The sequence below is a fragment of the Pongo abelii genome, chromosome 11 (assembly GCF_028885655.2).
Source record: "Pongo abelii isolate AG06213 chromosome 11, NHGRI_mPonAbe1-v2.0_pri, whole genome shotgun sequence".
Classification (NCBI taxonomy): Eukaryota; Metazoa; Chordata; class Mammalia; order Primates; family Hominidae; genus Pongo; species Pongo abelii.
In genome coordinates, this window is record NC_071996.2 from 41,097,023 (window position 1) to 41,120,595 (window position 23,573).

At 38.0% G+C, this 23,573-nt stretch overlaps 1 protein-coding gene across 1 annotated transcript in view; it reads right to left on the reverse strand.

Moving 5' to 3' along the window:
- The window catches only part of NXPH2 (neurexophilin 2), a 115,447-nt gene extending 92,331 nt beyond the window's left edge, over positions 1-23,116 (reverse strand). Inside the window, exon 1 of the mRNA XM_024243596.3 lies at positions 22,570-23,116. Coding sequence (XP_024099364.1) covers positions 22,570-22,620 — 51 coding nt within the window. The 5' untranslated portion in view covers positions 22,621-23,116. The remainder of the gene's footprint in view (positions 1-22,569) is intronic.
- Positions 23,117-23,573: the final 457 nt, after the last annotated feature.

The window sequence follows — 23,573 nt, forward strand, 5'->3', positions numbered from 1 at the left end:
AGTCCACCTCAATTCTCCCCTACCTAGGCTCTGCCTAACTTCAACTAATTCTTTCACCAGTGCATTCTCTGAAGGGTCCCATTACTAACCCCTACATCAAATGTTTCATCTGATCTATGTCATCTGATCTCATGAATCATCAATGGCTGTCAACTACTCTAGCAATGGGGCAAATCTGATGACCACTTCCCTGGTCAGGTCCCCAATAGTCAGGGGCCAGGACACACTCCTAGTCACATTTATGCATCAGAACTTTTCAATGTCATTTGGCTACATTTCTTTATGGGTTTGAGATTTCTTTGACTTACTAATGCATCTGCTGTGCCTCCTGTTGGTTTCAAGCAAGAAGCTGAAGAATGTTCTGTTGCACAGAAAGGAGTGCTATTTCCGAGAGAGGATGCAGAAAATCCGAAGGGGGTTTCTGTGCCACTTGAAGCTAAGGAAGCTGGTTTGGGCTTTAGTACCCAAGTACACCTTCTCCCACCCCCAAAGTTCACTAAAATAAAGTTGGGAAAGTGGTTTTTCTGGCCCCTTGCAGATATAAGAATATTTAACTTTCAAAGATTCTGGTTGAAGTACATATCTAAAGCAAAATATGTTTTATCTTATGCATCCAAAAGGCAGGCGTCCAAAGCTAACCGTTTAAAGTACTGATCAGTGTTCAGGAAGGATGTCAAGGGAGTAATGCTAAACACACAAAAACATCATATTTCAAAGAGTATAGAGTCACAAAGGCAGAAGTCTTAGATTAGGCTGGTTAAAATCGAGTAACATAAGAACGACTGAAACTTAGATAAGTTTGTGGGTTCTCAGAGAAAGAGCTTAGCAGGAATTTCTGTTGGAAAATATACTAAGCAGATTCAGAACTGAATGTGAGTGAGGGAGAAAGGAGCAGGTGTGAGGATAAAAATCACAGGTTTTGTTTCTGTTACGACACTTCTAGCTTGTCCCTGATATATCTGGAGATGAGAGGTTAAAATACACTTTATTACATTATCAACAGTGGTCAACTTGAGGTCACAGGCATCCACATTTGTTCTTTCTCCAGATTTTGCACCAATACTAGCACATCACTTGCCATGGTTCAGACATTACCCAGAAGCTCTAGCATCCCAAAATTTTTAATAAAAATATTCAAAGCTCTCATTAATAGCATTCAAAGATCACAGCCCTTGCCCACTGCTGGCACTAATATATTACTGCTCTTCCATTGCAGGCATTTCATTTAATAATATCTTGGGCACAGTTGCTTTGGTTCCACCTCATTTCAATATAAATCCAAAGAAAAACAAAATAAAATATTATGGAAGGAATGTGCTTAATGACTTGGTCACATGCCTTCACCATATCAATTCTGGTCTACTAACTAAATATGGTACAAAAGATGAGAAGGGTTTATTACACCCTAATATTTTTCTTGTTCAAAACCCAGAAGTCAAGTTGTTCTTGGATGAAAATGCAAGTCTCTTCTCTGACAGCCTAAGATGGAATGTTGTGGATGACAGCCCAAGATAGGATGCCTTCATCAAATGGAGACAGTGGGCTGTGTCTGGCTTAAACCAGAACAGTCTGCAGATGACACTCTTCAACTGAAAGTAGATCTGTCCCCTTTATCTACTGGAAAGAAGCTTGCTTAGTATAATGAGAAGAGGAGCTATTCCATACAGACCAAGCTTGGCTCCTTAAGCCAGACCACACTTATGTATTAATATATGCATAATTATGTTTCATTGTATCTACTTTCATATGCAGGAGAGCTTATTACAAATAAGTTACAGTGCTTATACGTAGGTGAAGTGATGACCGCTAAAATCATATCTGGTCTTCCAAAAACTTTAAAGTTTAAATCATGAAATAATCACTTTAATTGAGACTAAAATAAAAATCTGATACATGATGATTGGAATTTGAAAAGACAGTAAATTAAGCTATACTAAGAAAGTGTCCTTAGCATATAAATATCAGCAAATTAAACCTATTACCTCATCATAAAAATCATAAATCAATGAAGTAAGGAGATCAATGGAGGAAAGCACTAAAATATCAGAATAAACAAAAAATCAGAAATTTTGATCATAAATTTTAAATTATTGACTGCCTAAATCCTTATTTTCATAATATTTTTCTATCAAAGAACTGAATCTAAACTTTAGAAATAATATTTTTAATATATTAATTAATTATTCCTCTAATTATAAAAATACATTTAAAAAATAGTACACAGCATATTGTAGTAGAAACAAGTGAGTCTGTAATAAATATTATAAAGTCTTAAAATGTGGATGTTGTTGACTGAATATCAAACTTTTGTGGCTATATGTATTTACTTCCAAAGGGCAAACAATGGAATCAACCACTTCTCTGGCTACTGAGCATATCCTTTCTTTGTCCTAGTAGAGAAAACAGTTAAGCTTGAGAGAATCAGGTAGAGAAAGCAACAGTCTATTTTAGTACAGTGCTTTTTTTTTGTTTGTTTGTTTTTTGTTTTTTTTTTATTATTATTACTATTATTATTATTATACTTTAGGCTCTATGGTACGTGTGCGCAACGTGCAGGTAAGTTACATATGTATACATGTGCCATGCTGGTGCGCTGCATCCACCAACTCGTCATCTAGCATTAGGTATATCTCCCAATGCTATCCCTCCCCCCTCCCCCCACCCCACAACAGTCCCTGAAGTCTGATGTTCCCCTTCCTGTGTCCATGTGTTTTCATTGTTCAATTCCCACCTATGAGTGAGAATATGCGGTGTTTGGTTTTTTGTTCTTGTGATAGTTTACTGAGAATGATGATTTCCAATTTCATCCATGTCCCTACAAAGGACACGAACTCATCATTTTTTATGGCTGCATAGTATTCCATGGTGTATATGTGCCACATTTTCTTAATCCAGTCTATCATTGTTGGACATTTGGGTTGGTTCCAAGTTTTTGCTATTGTGAATAATGCTGCAATAAACATACGTGTGCATGTGTCTTTATAGCAGCATGATTTATCGTCCTTTGGGTATATACCCAGTAATGGGATGGCTGGGTCAAATGGAATTTCTAGTTCTAGATCCCTGAGGAATCGCCACACTGACTCCCACAAGGGTTGAACTAGTTTACGGTCCCACCAACAGTGTAAAAGTGTTCCTATTTCTCCACATCCTCTCCAGCACCTGTTGTTTCCTGACTTTTTAATGATTGCCATTCTAACTGGTGTGAGATGGTATCTCATTGTGGTTTTCATTTGCATTTCTCTGATGGCCAGTGATGGTGAGCATTTTTTCATGTGTTTTTTGGCTGCATAAATGTCTTCTTTTGAGAAGTGTCTGTTCATGTCCTTCGCCCACTTTTTGATGGGGTTGTTTGTTTTTTTCTTGTAAATTTGTTGGAGTTCATTGTAGATTCTGGATATTAGCCCTTTGTCAGACGAGTAGGTTGCGAAAATTTTCTCCCATTTTGTAGGTTGCCTGTTCACTCTGATGGTAGTTTCCTTTGCTGTGCAGAAGCTCTTGAGTTTAATTAGATCCCATTTGTCAATTTTGGCTTTTGTTGCCATTGCTTTTGGTGTTTTAGACATGAAGTCCTTGCCCATGCCTATGTCCTGAATGGTAATGCCTAGGTTTTCTTCTAGGGTTTTTATGGTTTTAGGTCTAACATTTAAGTCTTTAATCCATCTTGAATTGATTTTTGTATAAGGTGTAAGGAAGGGATCCAGTTTCTGCTTTCTACATATGGCTAGCCAGTTTTCCCAGCACCATTTATTAAATAGGGAATCCTTTCCCCATTTCTTGTTTTTGTCAGGTTTGTCAAAGATCAGATACTTGTAGATATGTGGCATTATTTCTGACGGCTCTGTTCTGTTCCATTGATCTATATCTCTGTTTTGGTACCAGTACCATGCTGTTTTGGTTACTGTAGCCTTGTAGTATAGTTTGAAGTCAGGTAGTGTGATGCCTCCAGCTTTGTTCTTTTGGCTTAGGATTGACTTGGTGATGCGGGCTCTTTTTTGGTTCCATATGAACTTTAAAGTAGTTTTTTCCAATTCTGTGAAGAAAGTCATTGGTAACTTGATGGGGATGGCATTGAATCTGTAAATTACCTTGGGAAGGATGGCCATTTTCATGATATTGATTCTTCCTACCCATGAGCATGGAATGTTCTTCCATTTGTTTGTATCCTCTTTTATTTCCTTGAGCAGTGGTTTGTAGTTCTCCTTGAAGAGGTCCTTCACATCCCTTGTAAGTTGGATTCCTAGGTATTTTATTCTCTTTGAAGCAATTGTGAATGGGAGTTCACTCATGATTTGGCTCTCTGTTTGTCTGTTATTGATGTATAAGAATGCTTGTGATTTTTGCACATTGATTTTGTATCCTGAGACTTTGCTAAAGTTGCTTATCAGCTTAAGGAGATTTTGGGCTGAGACAATGGGGTTTTCTAGATATACTATCATGTCATCTGCAAACAGGGACAATTTGACTTCCTCTTTTCCTACTTGAATACCCTTGATTTCCTTCTCCTGCCTAATTGCCCTGGCCAGAACTTCCAACACTATGTTGAATAGAAGTGGTGAGAGAGGGCATCCCTGTCTTGTGCCAGTTTTCAAAGGGAATGCTTCCAGTTTTTGCCCATTCAGTATGATATTGGCTGTGGGTTTGTCATAAATAGCTCTTATTATTTTGAGATACGTCCCATCAATACCTAATTTATTGAGAGTTTTTAGCATGAAGGGTTGTTGAATTTTGTCAAAGGCATTTTCTGCATCTATTGAGATAATCATGTGGTTTTTGTCTTTGGTTCTGTTTATATGCTGGATTACATTTATTGATTTGCTTATATTGAACCAGCCTTGCATCCCAGGGATGAAGCCCACTTGATCATGGTGGATAAGCTTTTTGATGTGCTGCTGGATTCTGTTTGCCAGTATTTTATTGAGGACTTTTGCATCAATGTTCATCAAGGATATTGGTCTAAAATTCTCTTTTTTTGTTGTGTCTCTGCCAGGCTTTGGTATCAGGATGATGCTGGCCTCATAAAATGAGTTAGGGAGGATTCCCTCTTTTTCTATTGATTGGAATAGTTTCAGAAGGAATGGTACCAGCTCCTCCTTGTACCTCTGGTAGAATTCGGCTGTGAACCCATCTGGTCCTGGACTTTTTTTGGTTGGTAAGCTATTGATTATTGCCACAATTTCAGCTCCTGTTATTGGTCTATTCAGAGATTCAACTTCTTCCTTGTTTAGTCTTGGGAGGGTGTATGTGTCCAGGAATTTATCCATTTCTTCTAGATTTTCTAGTTTATTTGCGTAGAGGTGCTTGTAATATTCTCTGATGTTAGTTTGTATTTCTGTGGGATTGGTGGTGATATCCCCTTTATCATTTTTTATTGCATCTATTTGATTCTTCTCTCTTTTTTTCTTTATTAGTCTTGCTAGCGGTCTATCAATTTTGTTCATCCTTTCAAAAAACCAGCTCCTGGATTCATTAATTTTTTGAAGGGTTTTATGTGTCTCTATTTCCTTCAGTTCTGCTCTGATTTTAGTTATTTCTTGCCTTCTGCTAGCTTTTGAATGTGTTTGCTCTTGCTTTTCTCGTTCTTTTAATTGTGATGTTAGGGTGTCAATTTTGGATCTTTCCTGCTTTCTCTTGTGGGCATTTAGTGCTATCAATTTCCCTCTACACACAGCTTTGAATGCATCCCAGAGATTCTGGTATGTTGTGTCTTGGTTCTCGTTGGTTTCAAAGAGCATCTTTATTTCTGCCTTCATTTCGTTATGTACCCAGTAGTCATTCAGGAGCAGGTTATTCAGTTTCCATGTAGTTGAGCGGTTTTGAGTGAGATTCTTAATCCTGAGTTCTAGCTTGATTGCACTGTGATCTGAGAGAGAGTTTGTTATAATTTCTGTTCTTTTACATTTATTGAGGAGAGCTTTATTTCCAAGTATATGGTCAATTTTGGAATAGGTGTGGTGTGGTGCTGAAAAAAATGTATATTCTGTTAGTACAGTGCTTTAACTGAAGTGTAGAAGTCTTGTCCCAAAGGATCTTTATGACCATACTGTAAGGAAAGGAAATAAACTCAGAGCTCCAAAACAAAGGGGTTTCGGGCACACTTTGAAGGAAATCAGTGACACTGAACCAGCAGACTGAGAGATTAGATGGCATATGCCAACCCAAAGTTTTTCCTTGTAATCTTTTACAGGTAGTTTTCCAGGGGCTCTGAAGCATAACCTGTCAAGGGAGTTACTGAGTGATTTCTCTCAATAGTCCATTCATTCATCCATTCAAGCATTTATCTCATGCTTACTATGAGGATGGCTGTGATATTGCAGAGACTGACACCCACATTCTTTGTATTCATAGATTTCACTTGAGCTAAGTGAAATACACAAAGATGTGCACCCACAACTACAATACCATGAGATAAATGCTACAGTGGACTTATGCACTTAGTGTGCAGCAGACCACAGAGAAATACTTAAAATACCTTTGGGGAGAGGTCTGCAAATGCTGGAAAACCCTCTCATGACCTAAGGCATTCCTCTTCCTGAGTCACTGGGCAGTCTTTCCCTTTGTGCTGGCTTATATTCCACCCTCCAAAAGAATCAGGAACTCACAAAGCCAAGGGATACTTAAGAGAAAATCTGATCCAGGGGTCTCCAAACCTGGCTGGGCCCCAGTATCACCTGGTGCTTTGGCTCCAGCCCAGAGACACTGATGTAGCATGCCTAAATGTTCTGAAAATGCTTTCTTGCTACGGCTGTTGTAGCTGGCCCATGGACCAGCATTTGGGAATCACTGAATCCAATCATCTCAATTTGCAGAAGGAAGAATTTAGAGGAAATTAACATCCACAGAATTAAAATGACTTCAGCAAATTAGTGTTATAGGCACATTAGGACAGCAATCATGAAACACCTGGCAAAGGAATTTTTAGTGCAAATATTTTCAAAAAATATTCCCAAGCCTTCTGATGTAAATCATATATAATAGGACTATCTATCTATCTATCTATCTATCTATCTATCTATCTATCTATCTATCTATCTATTTATCTATGTATCTATCTATCTGTCTATCTATCTATCCATCTATCTATGATGGTCACAAATTATATAATTGGTAAGAAAACTTCAAGAAAATGAAGTTTAGTAAAGGTACTTGTTGCAATGAGCTACAAATTAGCTTTGCTCTTCTCTGTAGGAGAGTTATAAATGAAAACACTGAATTGAAACTCTCATTCTTAAAGATATTTATTTTATCAAGAAGAAATAATTGGCCCCTAAAAATATTTTCTGAGGAAAAGCTTAGCATAGTGCCATGACTGCTGTAGACACTTAAAACTATTGAGTGGATGAATAAAAATATGAATGCAAGTATTAACAAAAAATGTTTTTCTATGGTCATTTCCTATATTAGCCTTTGATAGAAGCTAAGAATACATTGGTAAAGAAGGGCTTGACTTATTCAGGGGTGTGTACAGAGAATGGTAGTAGCATAATTAGGTCTATAACTTTCAAGGCAAAGACAATCAAATGAAAAACGCAGCCTTTTGTGTAGTGAGAAAGTTCAGTAAGAGAGTATTATTTGTGTGCCCGCATGTGTATATGTATAAAGACAGGCACAGGAATGTGCTGGCCTGTGCAGGGTGCTCCAACACACTCACTGTGAAGGGTACAGAAGCCTATGTGCAAGTTCATTCTCCATATATACAAAGGGATCAAGCAGCAGCCCAGCTGTGTTCCACTGTGGTTCTCAGACTTGATCACAATAAGTAAGGTCAATATTTATGCATAGTTAAAATTTTGTGAAAATATATTTCAAATTTTAACACCACCAGGGATTCTGTTTATGTTTCTATTACCATGTTTATCTCTGGAGGTTAACATGCAGCTTTCATAGGATATCTTCATAGATACATTTTTTAAAAACTAAGAATTGCCTTAAAGGAAAAACTTAACTAAAAATGCATTCCAATATAGAAGAAAATGATTCATGCCATTTATAAAAATAGAGTAACTCACAGTTTACATTTCAGTAAACTTGAAAAATCTCCAATTTTTCAATAAAAAGGAAATGCAACCTAGCTCCTAAGAATGGAATGTAAAAGCTGCTTTTTATCTCAAAAACATTGAATCAAATTTTACACTCACAATCACTGCACTCGTTTTCATATCAAAAATATAACCTGGGTTTGTGATAAACTCTTTGAAGAGTGTAATCCTACTATATTTTAATTGTAACAAATTTGCATGTCAAGTGTGATGTAGTTCACGTTTTTATTAACCAACCAATATTTGTGATTGCCAATTTCAATTTTATTTGATGTCTTCTACAAAGTAATTTTTCTCTCATTACTTCATTTTAAAATATGGAAATTAGAAGGCTTTACTAAAACTTTCAGAGCCAGCCCTAACAACTGATAATATCTGAACCTGACACAAAACGAAATGTGTGACAGTGTCTAGTAGGAAAGGAAATCTTGTCCAGGCAAGGAATATCAGGGGGAACATTCATCATTTATACCATCAAAAAGGAAAATTTGTCCAACAGAGATGTGTGCACTGGGCACAGTGCCTGACAGAGTTGGCACTCAGAGATATTGGTTGAATTGAACTGAACCAAAGGAAATTTGTCTGAATTAGAAAAACTAAAATGTTAAGAAAGAAACTAGGTCTACGCAAAATGCTGACCCCCTTCCTAACAGTTCAAAGACAAAGCATTTAGTTGAGAGAGGCTGAAGCGGTCACTTGGTTCAGCTTCTCGCATAGCCAGAAATCACCTATGGCAGGTTTCTCACCCACTCCAGGTCTCAACTGGGCTGTTTTTGCTCCCCAGGGGACATTTGTCAATGTCTGGAGACTTTTTTTGGTTGTACAAGTGGGAGAAGGTGCTACTCGCATTTGGGTAGGAGCCAGATGTGTTATTAAGCATCCTACAATGCACAGGATGGCTCCCAACAACGAGAAACTATTTGGCTCAAAATGACAACAGTTCTGAGGTTGATACACCCTGCCCTACAGCATGATCCAGCAGATGGCCTCTGCTTTCCCACTTCCAGAAGTCAACTCATGGCCACAGGAGCATGACTTTACCACTGCTGGACAGCTCTCCCTGCTGAAAAGACCAACTTCATTTTGAAATTTATGGAGTAATAAACATTTATCAAAAGCACTATGGAAAAAGAAGCATATTTTGAGGTCAAATACAAACACAAAATATACATTAAGGTCAAAATGCTTTTTCCACGTGCTAATTTTAAACTCATTTTCTAATTTATTTAAATTGTAGAAGAAATGAAAGCACAAAGTAAACAAAGATGCATACTGGATTTTTGTTGATTGTGTCATTTTTAATTCTTCCAGTATTTGACAACTTTTAAGACTTTGCGTCTATTTCTTAATTTATTAATATTAGATGGCTTCTATTAACTTCTTACTATGTAAGATAAGGAACCTGGCATGCTTGCCCTCTTTTACCTCTTGTATCCCCTTCACCTCCAAATTTTTATGATTTTGGTTCATCAATATTTATTATATTATACTCTGTTCTTAAGCAATATCTAAATCTTTCATGCTTTGAATATAAATCCATTTCAAAAACAGCAAACTAATAAGTAGCTCTTATAAAGCTGATATAACTTCAGTGGAACCCCCCGTAGAGTCACAGTGTGGCCTGACCACAGAAGGAAATGGAACCCCATGCTTTCCCAGGACCAGAGACTGAGTCACACTCAGACTGGAGTGCGACTGTGTGCTTCGTCATCCCTTCGCTCTATCTCTCTCTTGCTTTGCAGCACCTCTTTGAGGATTTCCCCAAATGGAGAGAGCAGTAGCTCCCCTGAGACCCTTGCATGCCCCAAATACTACTTTTTTTATTTTGAGTTCTGAGATCCATGTGCAGAACATGCAGGTGTGTTACATAGGTATACATGTGCCATGGTGGTTTGCTGCACCTAATCATTTTTACTTTCTCTAATTTTTTCCTCTTCTGTCCTTCATACTTGATTGATAATTTGACTATTGATTCAATATCTCCTACCCTACAAACTGTAAAGATATCATTTTGTTGTTAATAAGATATAATTTTTTTTCCTAAGTAATCTCTCTTGTTTTTCTGAAAGCTTTTAGAATTTTCAGATTTTTCATTTGAGTGTGGAAATTTCACCAGTTTGTTATTTTTAAGTCAGGCTATTCAACACTGTGTCTTTGACCATGTCCTTCCTCTCATTGCCTCTGTCCTCTCTTTCTGGAGCTCTTCATTGGATTTTCTGGATTTATCCTCTGTGTCTCTTCACACTTCTCTCATATTTTCCATTTTGGTCTTTTTGCTCTCTTCCATGGCTATACCTTGTAGTTCACCAGTATGTTCTTTATTATCTCTATTATTTTCAGCCTTCTCCTTCACTTTTTATTTTGTCAGTTATAAATTTCGTTTCTAATAATTATTTATTGTTCCCCAGTTGATCTTTTTTCATAGCAACCTGTTTTTATTTTCAGGATACAATATCTTTTTGACTCTCTGAGAATACTAACTGGGCATTTTAAAAGTTGTAATTAGTTCCTTGTATTATTGCTTGCCTCCAAGGTAAGTTGTTCTGTTTTCCCTTTGTCCTTTTTTTCCTGATGATTTCTCTTAAGTGTCTGGTGATCTCTGGTTATCTATGACTATTTAGAGTGGGGATCATGTGGATTAATATGAACAGCTGGAATGGGTCTTCTCTGTAGTTGTTTGGGTCTCTTTCTCTAATAGAGTTCCTTCTTTAGTGAGAGTGCTAATCACAAGTTTTCTAAGGGGAACATCTAGTGTGGGTTCCCTAGGATATGCAGAACTGTTCATCAAAGTGCCCTGCCCTTCTCAAGCTAAGACGTATGACCCAAGCCAACCAGGCTTTCTTACCCAGAATATAGCATCTTAAATGAAGTGAAGCAAGGATTGTAGAGACAGGGAAAAAAATGGTTGCCATTTATTCATTATCTTGGCTAATTGACAATTTCCTGACAAACCCTGGATTCTGTTCTAGACATGCCTGGTTCATACCCTTTCTGTGAGCTGCCCCATTTTTAATAATTTCTTCTCTGCTTAAGTTAGTCAGAGTCAGTTTCTGTTGCTTGTGCACAAACACCCTAAGTTAATAGAGATGGAAAGGAAACTGACATTTGTTAAGCTAATGTTATGGGCCAGGTATTTTACATTTTTTGTAAGTAATCAGCAAAACCCTCTGAGATAGCTATAACTACCATTATTTTATAAGGAAAGAAACTGAGATTTAGTAGATTTATTACCTTGTCCAAGATGCCAGAGGAAGCACCAGAATCCAAGCCAGTCTGACATCAAAACCTACGCTTTTCCCTCCACTCTGAAATATTCATGGAGCATTGAACATACAGGCCCCGCCGCAGTAAAGAGTATGTGATAAATATTGGAGGAGAGATTTAAGGCTGGGAAAGCCAGGAAGAAGAATTTAGACTCACTGTGTTCAGAAAAAGAGAATCGCAATCTCACTCTTAATAGTGTAGTGGTATAGTAAATCAAAGGAGAATTTAAGAAAGATGATTCTGTGATATGTGGGATGAATTAAAAAGGCTCATGTTGGAATAAGATACACCAGTGAGGAGGCTGTGATAGTGATGACACGGCTGGGGATGGAGAGGAAGAGAGTTTACAATGGGATTTGGAAGGAAATTTCATAGGATTGTGTGACTGAATGGTTATTATAGGGGATGAGGAAAGATGAGCCAAAAATGACTACAAGATTTCCAGTTGCAATGAAGGAAGCTGAAAGAATGCATGCACTTGCCTCCCTCCAAAAATCCCAGTGAAATGAACTAGAAATGCAAAAACAAGAATAAATGCATAAGGCTGCTAGAAAGAGAAAAGGATGCCAAAAGAGTCCATAAAATCAGAATTCCCAGAAGACACAAAGAAGAGTAAATCAAAATAATGGAAAAGCTAAGCATGCTGAGCAGCCTGTAACCAAACAAAGGCAAAGGAGAACCACACCTGGGCAGAACACTGAAGTTTTTTCCCCATGTGCACCCAATTCCCACCACCCAGCTTAGTGCAGCAGGAGTGGGGCGCGAAGCAGGCACCAAGGCAGCTACCAGGAGGCTCCCCTAAGCACAAAGCTGGTGGGGTTTTGGATGCTCACCCCTTACCCTGAGGCTCCATTCAGTTTGGACCTCTTAGTAACTTATCTATGAAATTTGCCCCTGAAGTCTTCTATTTATGCTGTTAAACATAGAAAGAAAATGAAGGCACTCCCCTAGCTACCATTCTTACAAAACAATTAATATAATACAAACTTGAGGGCAAAACAGGGCTCAAATTCACAGTGTGCAGTAAGTTTTTAAAAATTAAGGTAATAGTATATATAATTTTATGTGAAACAAATTTAAGGATACACAAACATGCATAATTTTAAAGTTAATAAAAGGGATTCAAGAAGGGTTGGTTGAGGAAAACCTGAGTGGCAAGTAGTCATAAAGGAAATAAAAAGTTTATAAAAGACTTCTTTTCCCAAAACAAAAAGGCCCAAATGGATTAGAATGATTCCCAACAAACTGCCAAAGAAAAAGCAATTCTCAAATATTTTAACTCTTCCCAGAAGTGAGGGGGAAAATATAGAAGTCTTTTTAATTCTAATCCCACCATAATCTTTATACAAAAATCTGGCATGTTTCACTTTAGTTATATTTCACTTATGAATATAGCCACTGTTTCTAAAAAAATGCTAAAAACACATACATAAAATAAAAATAAAAATTAACAAATAATAAACTTCATACTTAGTAAAGTTTATGTTAAAGTTGGAAACATGAGAACATGCTTAATTTCAGAATAATTCAATAATATTTTGAAGGTTCTATACAGTTCGCTAGGAGAATAAATTTTAATATGAGACATAATGTTCAATAAAAAGAGTCAAATATAAGATTATTTGCAGATGATATGATTGTCTAGACATAAAATCCAGGGGAATCAAATAAAAAATATTACAACTAATAATCGAGTTCAGAAATAGAACAGATACAAACATAAACATACAAAAATAAATAGTTTTCCTTACATTCCAGCAAAAACCAATTTTAAAATGTCAGCCATAAAAAAGATATCCATAACAACCTCGTAATGTACAAAATATTCAGGAATAATAGAGAACAATTGTGTGTGAGCAATATTAAAAAGAAACTATAAAATTTAAAGGCTGTAAAAAACTGAAACATAGGAAATTATTTAAAAAGGCAATTCACAAAGTAAGAAATACAAATTGTTATTAAATATGAAAACATGCTTTATATTCCTAATAAGTAATACAGTATACAATACATGTTAAAAACAATGAAGTACTTTTCTTTAATAGATTGCCAAATTTTTTTTTAAAATACCAACATTCAGGTAGCGTGATACAGGCATGCACATACAATGTAATACCTTATATTGGTACAACCATTTCAGAAAATGTTTATAATCATCAAAATTCAATATATACATTCTCAATATTGAACCAACATTTTCAATTCTAGGAATTTGTGTTACAGGTATACTTACAACCATATTAAAGTATTCAAAACTATTTAAATATTAATTAGAAACTGATTAATATATTATGGCATATCAATGCCATGAAATACTGTGAATCTTTAAAAGTATAAGTTGCTCTATCAAAGTAGCCAAAGTATACTATTGCATTAAAAACGCTTATTACAGAACATGGTACTGCGCATGATATAATTATTATAAAAGCATACATATCCATAATACCTGGAAAGACATATATTAAACTATTAATAATGTCCTGAGTATAAGGTATGAGGTGGCAGAAAGCAGGCAGGGGTGAGGGTGGCTACTTAAAGAAATTCTGAGTATTACTAAAAAAAAAAAAAATTAAACAGAAATCTTAGGTGGAGTTCCCCCAGAAGAACAGGCTGAAGCAACTATTTGAGGGCTATTGATTTAAAACAGGAGCACTTCCAGGGAAGCCTGCTAAGGGAGCACGGCAGCTGGTGAGAGAATGGGAAAAAGACATGGAAATGCGTGATCTCAGGCAAAGTCTTGCAGAGGGTAGCTTCAGCCTGCTCCTGCAGGGATGACCCAGATTATCTGTTTCACCTCAGTTATACCTGGGAGCTGTCCAGAGTCGGGGCGAGGGAGCTGGGCTTTCATACTCTGACATCTGTCAGTCATTAGTCAAGAGCTTTCCAGGGGAAGTGAATGGCACCTGTGGCTCTGAGTGCATTCTGGCAAAGTGCCTCCCCAAAAGAAATCTGGGTGGAGAACCAATAACATCCACTACAATATTACTTTTATAATAAAATACATATTTTCATTAAAAGAAAGAAAAAGAGAGCAAAAGCCATGTGCTACTAGTAAAGTAAAATTATATATTAATACTCTCAAATTCTACACAAGTCTGGGCACCTACTAGACAGGTTCCCACACCCACCTGCTTGTCCTCATATTCCTACCTGTCCACTAGAAAACCAGAGTTTAGCAGCCTGTGAACCCACACTTTCTCTCTCCTTTTTATCTTTTCCATCTGGAGTGGTATAGGTGAGATCCTGAGAAGTTAGAGGAACTCTCAAAACCTCTGCTGATCCTAACTGGAGCCACATTACTTGGCTACTAACTTAACATGAAAACGGCATTAAAGCTGAGACCCTTGGCAACTAGGCTCCATGAGGTTAAATTCTATTTATTTATTTATTTATTTATTTAGAGACAGAGTTTCACTCTTGTTGCCCAAGCTGGAGTGCAATGGCACGATCTCGGCTCAATGAAACCTCTGCCTCTTGGGTTCAAGCAATTCTCCCGCCTCAGCCTCCCAAGTAGCTGGGATTACAGGCATACGCCACCACGCCCGGCTAATTTTGTATTTTTTAGTAGAGACAGGGTTTCTCCATGTTGGTCAGGCTGGTCTCGAACTTCCGACCTCAGGTGATCTGCCCACCTCAACCTCTCAAAATGCTGGGATTACAGGGGTGAGCCACCGCGCCCGGCCCATGAGGTTAAATTCTAAATAGAACTCCAGATTAAAGAAACGCCCCAAGAATTCATTTGTTCTATTCAACTTCGACTTTAGGGCAAAGCTAAGATGAATGAGTTGAGGTTTCTAGCTCAGTGGTCACTGAGCAGAGTGGGATGTTTCCTAGAAATGTCCCTCAAGTCCATCATTCTAGGTGTCAGTGATGAGTACCTAGAAAGACAGGACTCATCATCAAAGTGGATGATTGAAGTTTACAATCTCTGCAGTCTACAGTCTGTCTCTGAAACCTGTGGTGTGCTTTTGTTGCTTCACCTGTAAAATGGATGCAATAACTATCGTTCTACTTACTTTTCAGAGCTGATGCACAGATTAACCATGAAAGAATTTTATAAACCATGTAGTGCTTTACATCCTGTCACTTGTCTTAGCACAAAGGCTCCAAACATTAAAAATGGGACGGTGGTGACTTCAAGATCCAAATCCATGAATGTTGGAAGGCACTTGTTCAGCACAGATGTGTGTGGCCTTGCACATGTTGAGTGTGAGTTAATAGTAAAACATCCAAGTAAAACAGAACAGTAAATTATGGAGACACCGACTTGGAGCCTGAGCAACAGGGTAGGAACTGAGATACAAGCTGGAGAGTCAACAACACAGGAGCAACAGGTAAATTCGAGACTACGGAAAACAGCACTTTTGAAAACTTCATCTTTTTTTTCCATTTTCATAGCCACATTCCTCAGGCCAATCCCAATCGTCTCCTGTTTGAACTATCCAAGTGCAAAACTTCATTAATACATATTCGTGTTATCATTACTACAAAATGTTAAATGATGCTTTATGGTCCCTAGTCATTTATTGTATGCATTATCTATTGAAAAGATCATACAGATTTTCATACTAATCAACCACTTTCAGTAGTTGTCTACACACACAAATGAGGAATGGAATTTGGGAATAGAAATCACCTGTGTTTTTAACAGCCATACTACATATGTGTTCTTTCCCTTTGAATAATATACATTATTTCTTAAATTACTGTTTTGGGTGAATAAATATGCCTGCTATATAACTTAAATTGATGAGATTTAAAAATTATCATTATATATTATAAAGCTTGAAAATCATAATCTTGCATATTCTTGCATGAAAAGACTTACACAATTTACGTAAATTTTGTTTTTAATGACCTTAGAATCACTTTATGTGGCAAAAAAGCAGCAATATCTCAAAGTCAAGTTTCATTTGTAGAGACATTTACGTGTTTACAGTTGGATTGAATCCCAGGACTAGTTAGTCTTTCTGTTTCACTTGGATTTTCTCCTAAGGTTAGGACCATTGGCAATTTTCTCCATCTTTGGTAGGTCTCACATGCCAGTTTTTTGTTTGTTTTATTTTTAAAATTTTGTAACATTTACATGTGAACTCCTGAAACCATTGCAGTTAGTTAAAAGTATTTCTGATTTAAATAGACTGTATTCTATTCAGGCATACAAAAGTCACTTGCTAGTTTTCTGGTTGAAGAACAGTATTAATCTGTAATGTTGTTTATCTTAATAATTAGAATTTAACTGAGAGTCAATTTTCCGTTTATTTAAATTGATGCAATGACTAGATGTTAGTTTACAATTTTAAATGGTATGGGGGAAGAAAATCCCTGAATGCACCATTTTAATTTACCGTTTTATTGATTTTGCTGATTATATGTTAAATAAGTGCTCATCAATTCTCTGCCTAGTTTTACTAAATTTTCCTTTTCCATAAGCACAGATCTAGTAATCCATTTTGTAGTGTTTTAAATCTACTTCTAAGTATATACATCACTTGTGATGTGGTTAACAGCATAAAATACATGTGAAATTTATATTTAAAACAATTACATTTATATGTAACATATATGTACAGTAACTAAAGATGTAAATCATAAGAAGAAAAATTCAGAGCCCCTGTTACAATATGTTAAAAAAGGAGAGATGTTAAAAACAAATCTTTATCTACTTTGTCATTAACGACTTCATTTTATAGATGAAAGTTCTCAGGCTGTTAAACAAACTGCCCAAGACACATAAACACTCACAGGTGCGCATGTGCACACATACACACACACTCACACACTTGGACCAACTCTATTTTGTTGACTGCTATGTTTTCACTGCTTGCTCTAGTCTCAGTGTAAAGTCTGGATCAAAACAGATAGTGAACAAATATTTGTTGAATATTCGACTTACCGGAAATAGACTCCAAGTCTTTTGACATGAAATTCATTGTTCTTTCTAAAACATGAATGGAAACATTTAAAATATCCTTCTCTATCTTCTAGTCTTACTGGGAGAATAGAATGTGATAATTGTGTGAAAGAAACTTAAAATTATGTAAGTCTATGGAAATCTAAGTCAGCGTTATTATCATTATAGTTTAAGTTTATAAAATGTCTCATTTCTCTTACCATTTAAGAAAAGAAAAATTAGCTAGAATGGCAATTTAGTATACGTGCTGCTGAAGTGAGCACAAGAATGGCAATTTTGGATACAACTATTTGATCTTTGTGAATGATCTGACTAGGAAAAAGAAAAATCTTTCCTACAGCATTTGGGTTTAAATAATGGAAATTTCATTTTTAATGGTAATTCTATAAGGAAAGATAATTTCCTTATTATATACCAATCTTACAGCATAATGAACCAAACACTTGTTTGAGAGTTTTAATCTAGATTTTCATAAGTTAAAAATAACATAAAATAGAAGTTTTCAGTCAATCACGTCTTAAAATTCTTTCTTTAATATGAAAATTTATACTACAACTTATACTGTAAATTGCTTTAGATTCCTTTTTTATTTAGCAGGATTTTGAAATAAAGAATAGAGTTGTCATCAATACCACTAATCAAATCACAGCTAATAAAAAATGCATTAGTAAATAAAGACTTATAAAAGGGCACCTGATTTTGGCATAATTAAAAATACTTATGATGAAATAGTGTTAGAAAATCTTACGGCACTACAATATATATGTTAACTGGGAAAAGGTTATCTAAAATCATTTAAACATATCCCAACTTAAATTATAACCAGTGTGGAAGTCAAAACCATAGGATCGTGCCTGCTAATTTAGTTACAAAGTCAATAATACAGAAATTAGTCTGTTAAATCACTATCCTGCATACTACAAGGATACCTAGAGAGCAACCTCATATGGGGAGCACTCAAAATCATTTGGAGCAATTTTTTAAAGCCGTTTTGAAATAATTTACTTCCAAATCAAGATATTAAATGCCAGCTTCTAACCAGCAATAATGCTTATGGCTAAGATAGAAATGAGATTCTTTACAGAAACGCTGACACAGCCTTAACTGTAAGCACTTGAGTGTGCAGCTATAATTCTTTTTTCAAATCTTTCCCAGTAAAGCTTCAGGTAAAAGAGTCCCCAGAATATGTAAACAGTAAGAGACAGTCTAGAGCTTTTACAAAATCACAAACCTGTGACACATTTATATTCATCTTTGATTGCTACCACTAAACGACTAAATCATTCAAGGTGTATTGATTAGCTCTTTAATAGATAAAAGGTGGGCAATGTCTTATATAAACCAACATTTCTTAATACATTTGATTGGCAAGAACTACACATTTTAAGCTGACAATGTAAACCTCTAAAAGATTTTTCAAAAAAGCTTTCTGCCTTGTTTAGCATTCCAATTATTAATCAAAAACCATAAAAAAGAAAAAAATTACAAAAAAATACGGAACAAAGATTAAGAAAGCTCTTCTTTTCCATTTGGAAACTAAACGATAAAATATTTTCCCAAGCAGTCAGTTTTCTGTATGGAAGGCATTTAAAACTGGACCAGATAACATAATATCAGAATAAACCAAGGGAATACAACTTGTACTGGGAGGTGGGTGACTGGAACCAAGGATTTAATTGTCTAATCTTAATTTTCATTTTTTAAAATGTCTAAAATAATGATGCTTATAATGAGCAGTTAATTTTAATGCACAGCCAACTCTAAGTCATCACAATGATATAGTGGTGGTTTTTTTTTTCTCTCCTCATTGTCACATAACCAACAGAGGACTATTCATCCGGCACTGGAAAATACTATTTTGATGTTTATTGATCAAGGCTGTATAAGGAAAATTGTCATTTTTGAATGGAAGATAGTAAAGAGTTATCAATTCTTGTAAGTACAGAAGAAGAAATAAATAGAATCATCAGAGTAAACAAATATTAAAATTATTAGTTTTAACATAAGTACCCTTAATAAATTATGTGACACTAAAAGGATGAACCTAAAATTTTACCATCCTTCATCACAAGGATCTGATTTTATAGGATTCTAAAAATTTGCCAACTTACATTGCTTTTAACTAATATTTTATTTTGTAAACTCAGCATTGTATCACAGTAAAACAAGTTGAAATGTGTAAGAAACTGATTTTTTAAATCAGCCCTAAATTTTATCTTAAACATTAGCTAATCATTCATTTAAATTAAAATTTATTCTTTTTATAATCTTCTTTTTACTTAAAGGCAAAAAATCACGCTTATTACCAGTTACAAATCATCATGCAAATCTGTAAACAGTTGACATCTGGTGAAGTCTTTACCTTGTATCATGATGAAACAACACTCATTTTGTTATAATATTCATTTCAAATGCTAATTTTTTCTTCATTAGATGGCAGAAAAGATATAACATGCTCTTAATATTCTTTATAAGAGTATGTTGCTGAATAAGAATTTTTAAAAAAGGAATACGTTCAAGATGGATATTTAAATCTTGCAAATAGTAATCCCATTAATTAGCTATAGCAATCTGTCTGTTAAAAGCACTATACACAGGCCAGGAAAATTGGGCAAGGACAGGTAAGAGACATACATTCTTCCTAGGCTACCTGCAGTATTTATCAATTCTGCTTACTGTTTTCTTAGAAGTTTTAAATATCACATAAACAGGTAAAAAAATTCTCGTTATTGTGACTGTATTATATATATGTGTATATTATATATGTTTTATATAACCATAATTAGTGACTTATTTGGGCTCAACTCCCTATGACTGCTTTCAGAAACAAACAGGTAATTTTCATATCACTAAATGTTCAATATGCACAAATGAATCTATTATTCTTTTAAAATATTTAATATTTTTTAAAAGTATGTTCTTCAGGCTGGCAGTGCAGATAGAAAAGTAAAATCCAATCTCGACAATAAGGTAACTTCACTCCTCCCCCACCAAAAGATTAAAAAAACAAAACAAAAAAAGCCTATGTCAGCAAAGGGCAGATTTTTTTACTACATATGCTTCCTAGAAAAGTAAAAGACTAGTTTCATATCTAGAAAACATTTTATCCCCTTGCTGTTAGGATTTAACAAAGAAGTTCAATATCAGCTGAAAAAGGTAGAACAAAACTATGAGCCATCCAAATGAGCAAATCATGATCTGTCCTTTTTGAGACCTACTGGAGTGGGGCATATTGTGGGACTGGGGAATATTTCAATTTAGATCTGCTCAGCCACTCTGTTTTCCTTTCACATTCTAACCCCCTTGTGTTATAAGGCTGGCAACAGCTCTAAGAATGTGGAGAATGTAAACAGCCTTTTATTGTCCGAAGGGATGGCAGCGTAAGGAATGTGTGCTTATCAACAGGGCTGCAGCTCCCCACCTCACTTACCATGATAAAGTGCTCCAGGAGAAAAACATTACAACCCAAGCACAATCCCAAAATGGATTAGAATTTGACATAAGCTTTTTTTAAAAGCGAATCAATCAATCCATGCTGCAATATTAGAATCTAGCTCTTAAGGAGGGCATATAATCTCTTCAAGATGTATTTCCTATTCCTTATTGACTATGGTGGTGTGGAAAAAGAAATCTAACATTTCCAATATAGGAGCTGGGAGGAGAACTTTTCCCCGACACGTGCCCAAATATATTTTCTCATCTTTAAGAGCCTATCACACTGCTTACGAAGCAGATAGACAGTTCATGTTTATTAAATGCAAAATTAATGAACTAAGATTCGTGAAGATATTCTGAAGACCCCACATAAATACCTGATTTCCCCAGGCTTTTCCTTACACACACCATACAAAAGCTGCTTTGTTAGATCACCTTTTATTAGAATCCAGACTAAAAAATTTTAAAGCAAGGGATATTAAAGATTAATGTGGCATATATTTTGGATTCATAATGCCTAAGATTTAAAATGTATTTTAACATGGAGTATTGTAGACAGCCAGTATGTGATGGCTCATTCAAGGATATTTGGGCATATCATCGCATTTTCTTCTTGATGCCATTGAAGAATTTCTGAGTTAACGCTGTGCAGGTGAAGCTAATCTCCACCGTAACAAGCATGGACCACGGGCATCTCAGTGGTCTCTCCAACTTTTAGAGTTCCTTCCACCCTCAGAACTTGCAAAGTGCCTCTGCCTTAACAATATCATACATATCATAAACTTTCAAAGTTACTTGATTTTCCCCAATAGGAAAAGAAAGAGACAAAGAGAACGAGAGAGAGAGCGAGCGAGAGACAAGAGATTGTCATCTTCTAAGTGCTTGGGCAAAGTCAAGTATGAGGACCAAAGAAACTATGGCATCAGGAGAAAGCCCTCTTAATAGCACCGTAATAAGGCAAGAGCTAAGTGACCAGAAGAAATCCATCACAGAGGCTGACCCAGCCAAAGCACTCCCCTTCTGTAATTTTACTTTAAAAGTTTCTTCTTGAAGGTCTTACTTTGGTTTTCCCTTAACTATAATTAGCCATGCATACAGAATATAGGCGTATATCAGGAGGAGGAGAGCGTGGCGCCTTGCGGGAAGAGCGAAGAGAGTGACAACGCGAACCCCAAACCACATTTTAATACGTTTCTTATTCCTCAGCGCCCCCGACCCACCCAGACCAGGCGGGAGAGGTCTCCCTGAAAAGACAGCTTCGAGATGCCCGAGAGGGGGCTCCTGCGCGGAGCTGGACATGAAAGTTACATCTTGTGTCCCCAGCTGGCAGAAAACCCCATCCCAGTCCCTAGCGCCAGACAGAAAACGAAGAGAAATCCAAGCTGTCCCCCAAATCCGTATTTTTGCCTAAGTTTTCTCCCAGCAAGGCGCCACTACCTGGCTCTGAGAACGAGGATGCACGCACTATGCTGTGCTTTGGAAGAAGTGTCTGTGTGCATCTGGGCAAAACACCACGTGAAAAATAAACGCCACCAAGCCTCTCAAACTGTGAACTGGAGGAAGGTCTTTCTGCCCCTTCTCATCCTATCAATTTACCTTCCATCCTCTCCTTGACCGCTTATCAATAAACCGCTTCCTTCTCCCGGACCTACTTCCCGGCCACCTTCTTCCTACTTTACCCCAGCACTCAAGTCCCAACCCGTGATAAGCCCCTCAGTCGCCTCTAGATCCCTTCTATTCCGTTCTTCAATTCTTCCCTTTCGACCTCTAAGGCAACCCGAAACTCCTTGCCCTCCGCGCGCCCCCAACCCTATTTCCCAAGCAGGCCCAGGCTGGGCTCCAAGTCAGCCGCCTGCGCGGTTTTCCCGCCGAAACGTGTCCCCGGCGCGTGGGGCGGCGCGCGGGCCGGGCACTCACCAGCTGCAGCAAGCCGGGGACCACCACGAGGGGCAGCGGCCGCAGGCGCATGGTGCAGGCTGGCGCGGCTTCTCAGGAGCTGCGCGCCCTCGCCTGCCTCTCGCGCATCTCCACTTCGCGGGGCAGGACTGAGGACGCCAGGGACACAGCGCGGCGCTTCCCTCCCGGAATCCGAGCGCTGCGCCGTGCCGCGCAGCTCTGGCCGGGTGGGCGGGCAGGGAAGGGGGAGGGTGGGCGGACCGGAGGTGCCTCTCCCGGCCCCCCGCGCGCCCCTCCTCGTAGGGGGCCGGCAAAGAGCGTGCGGGGCCGCTGGAGCTCCGGTACGCGGCTGGGGGCTTCAGTCGCGCCTTGGACTCTCCCGCTTGGCCGGGCTCGGGGTGAGCGCGGGGGGCGCCTGCGGGAGGGAGGCGGCGGCTCTGGCGCTTGGGTGATGGGTTCAGCGCGAGGCTGCTCTCCAGATCCGATCCCGCCGGGCGGATGCCTGGCCGAGCTGAGCACGCCTGGCCAGCAGGTGCCCCAGAGCCCCGAGAGGCCGGATGCCTCCTCCCACCCCCGCCCAGCAGAAGGCCGGTCCGAGAGGCTCCACTGTGCCAAGCGCCCTGCCCACTGACTGGCTCTCGCTTTGGCTGGGGAGATTGGGGATGGGGGAAGGAAAGGTTCTCCCTGGGTGGCTGCAAGAAGGAGTGCGCCCGCCTGGAGAGCGCCCAGAGAGTTTAGGAGGGGAAGGCGATTGCAGAGTCCTGGGGCGGGGCGTGGGGGCTGCGAACGGAAAGGCTGGGGCGGGGAGGTGAGGCTGGAGCCCAGGACGCCCTGGGAGAGTGCCCTACTCTGCCGCAGCGCCAAGCTCGCAGAGCTGCGGGTAAGGGGTACAAAGTGCGCCTGGTGCGGCTGGAAGGATTTCTGGGGTTGGGGAGTAATGGGGACCTCGAGGGACCAGGAGCAGAACTGTGAGAAACGGAGCTAGGTGATGTCCGGTTTACTCCGGTTTGGGGATGGTATAGACA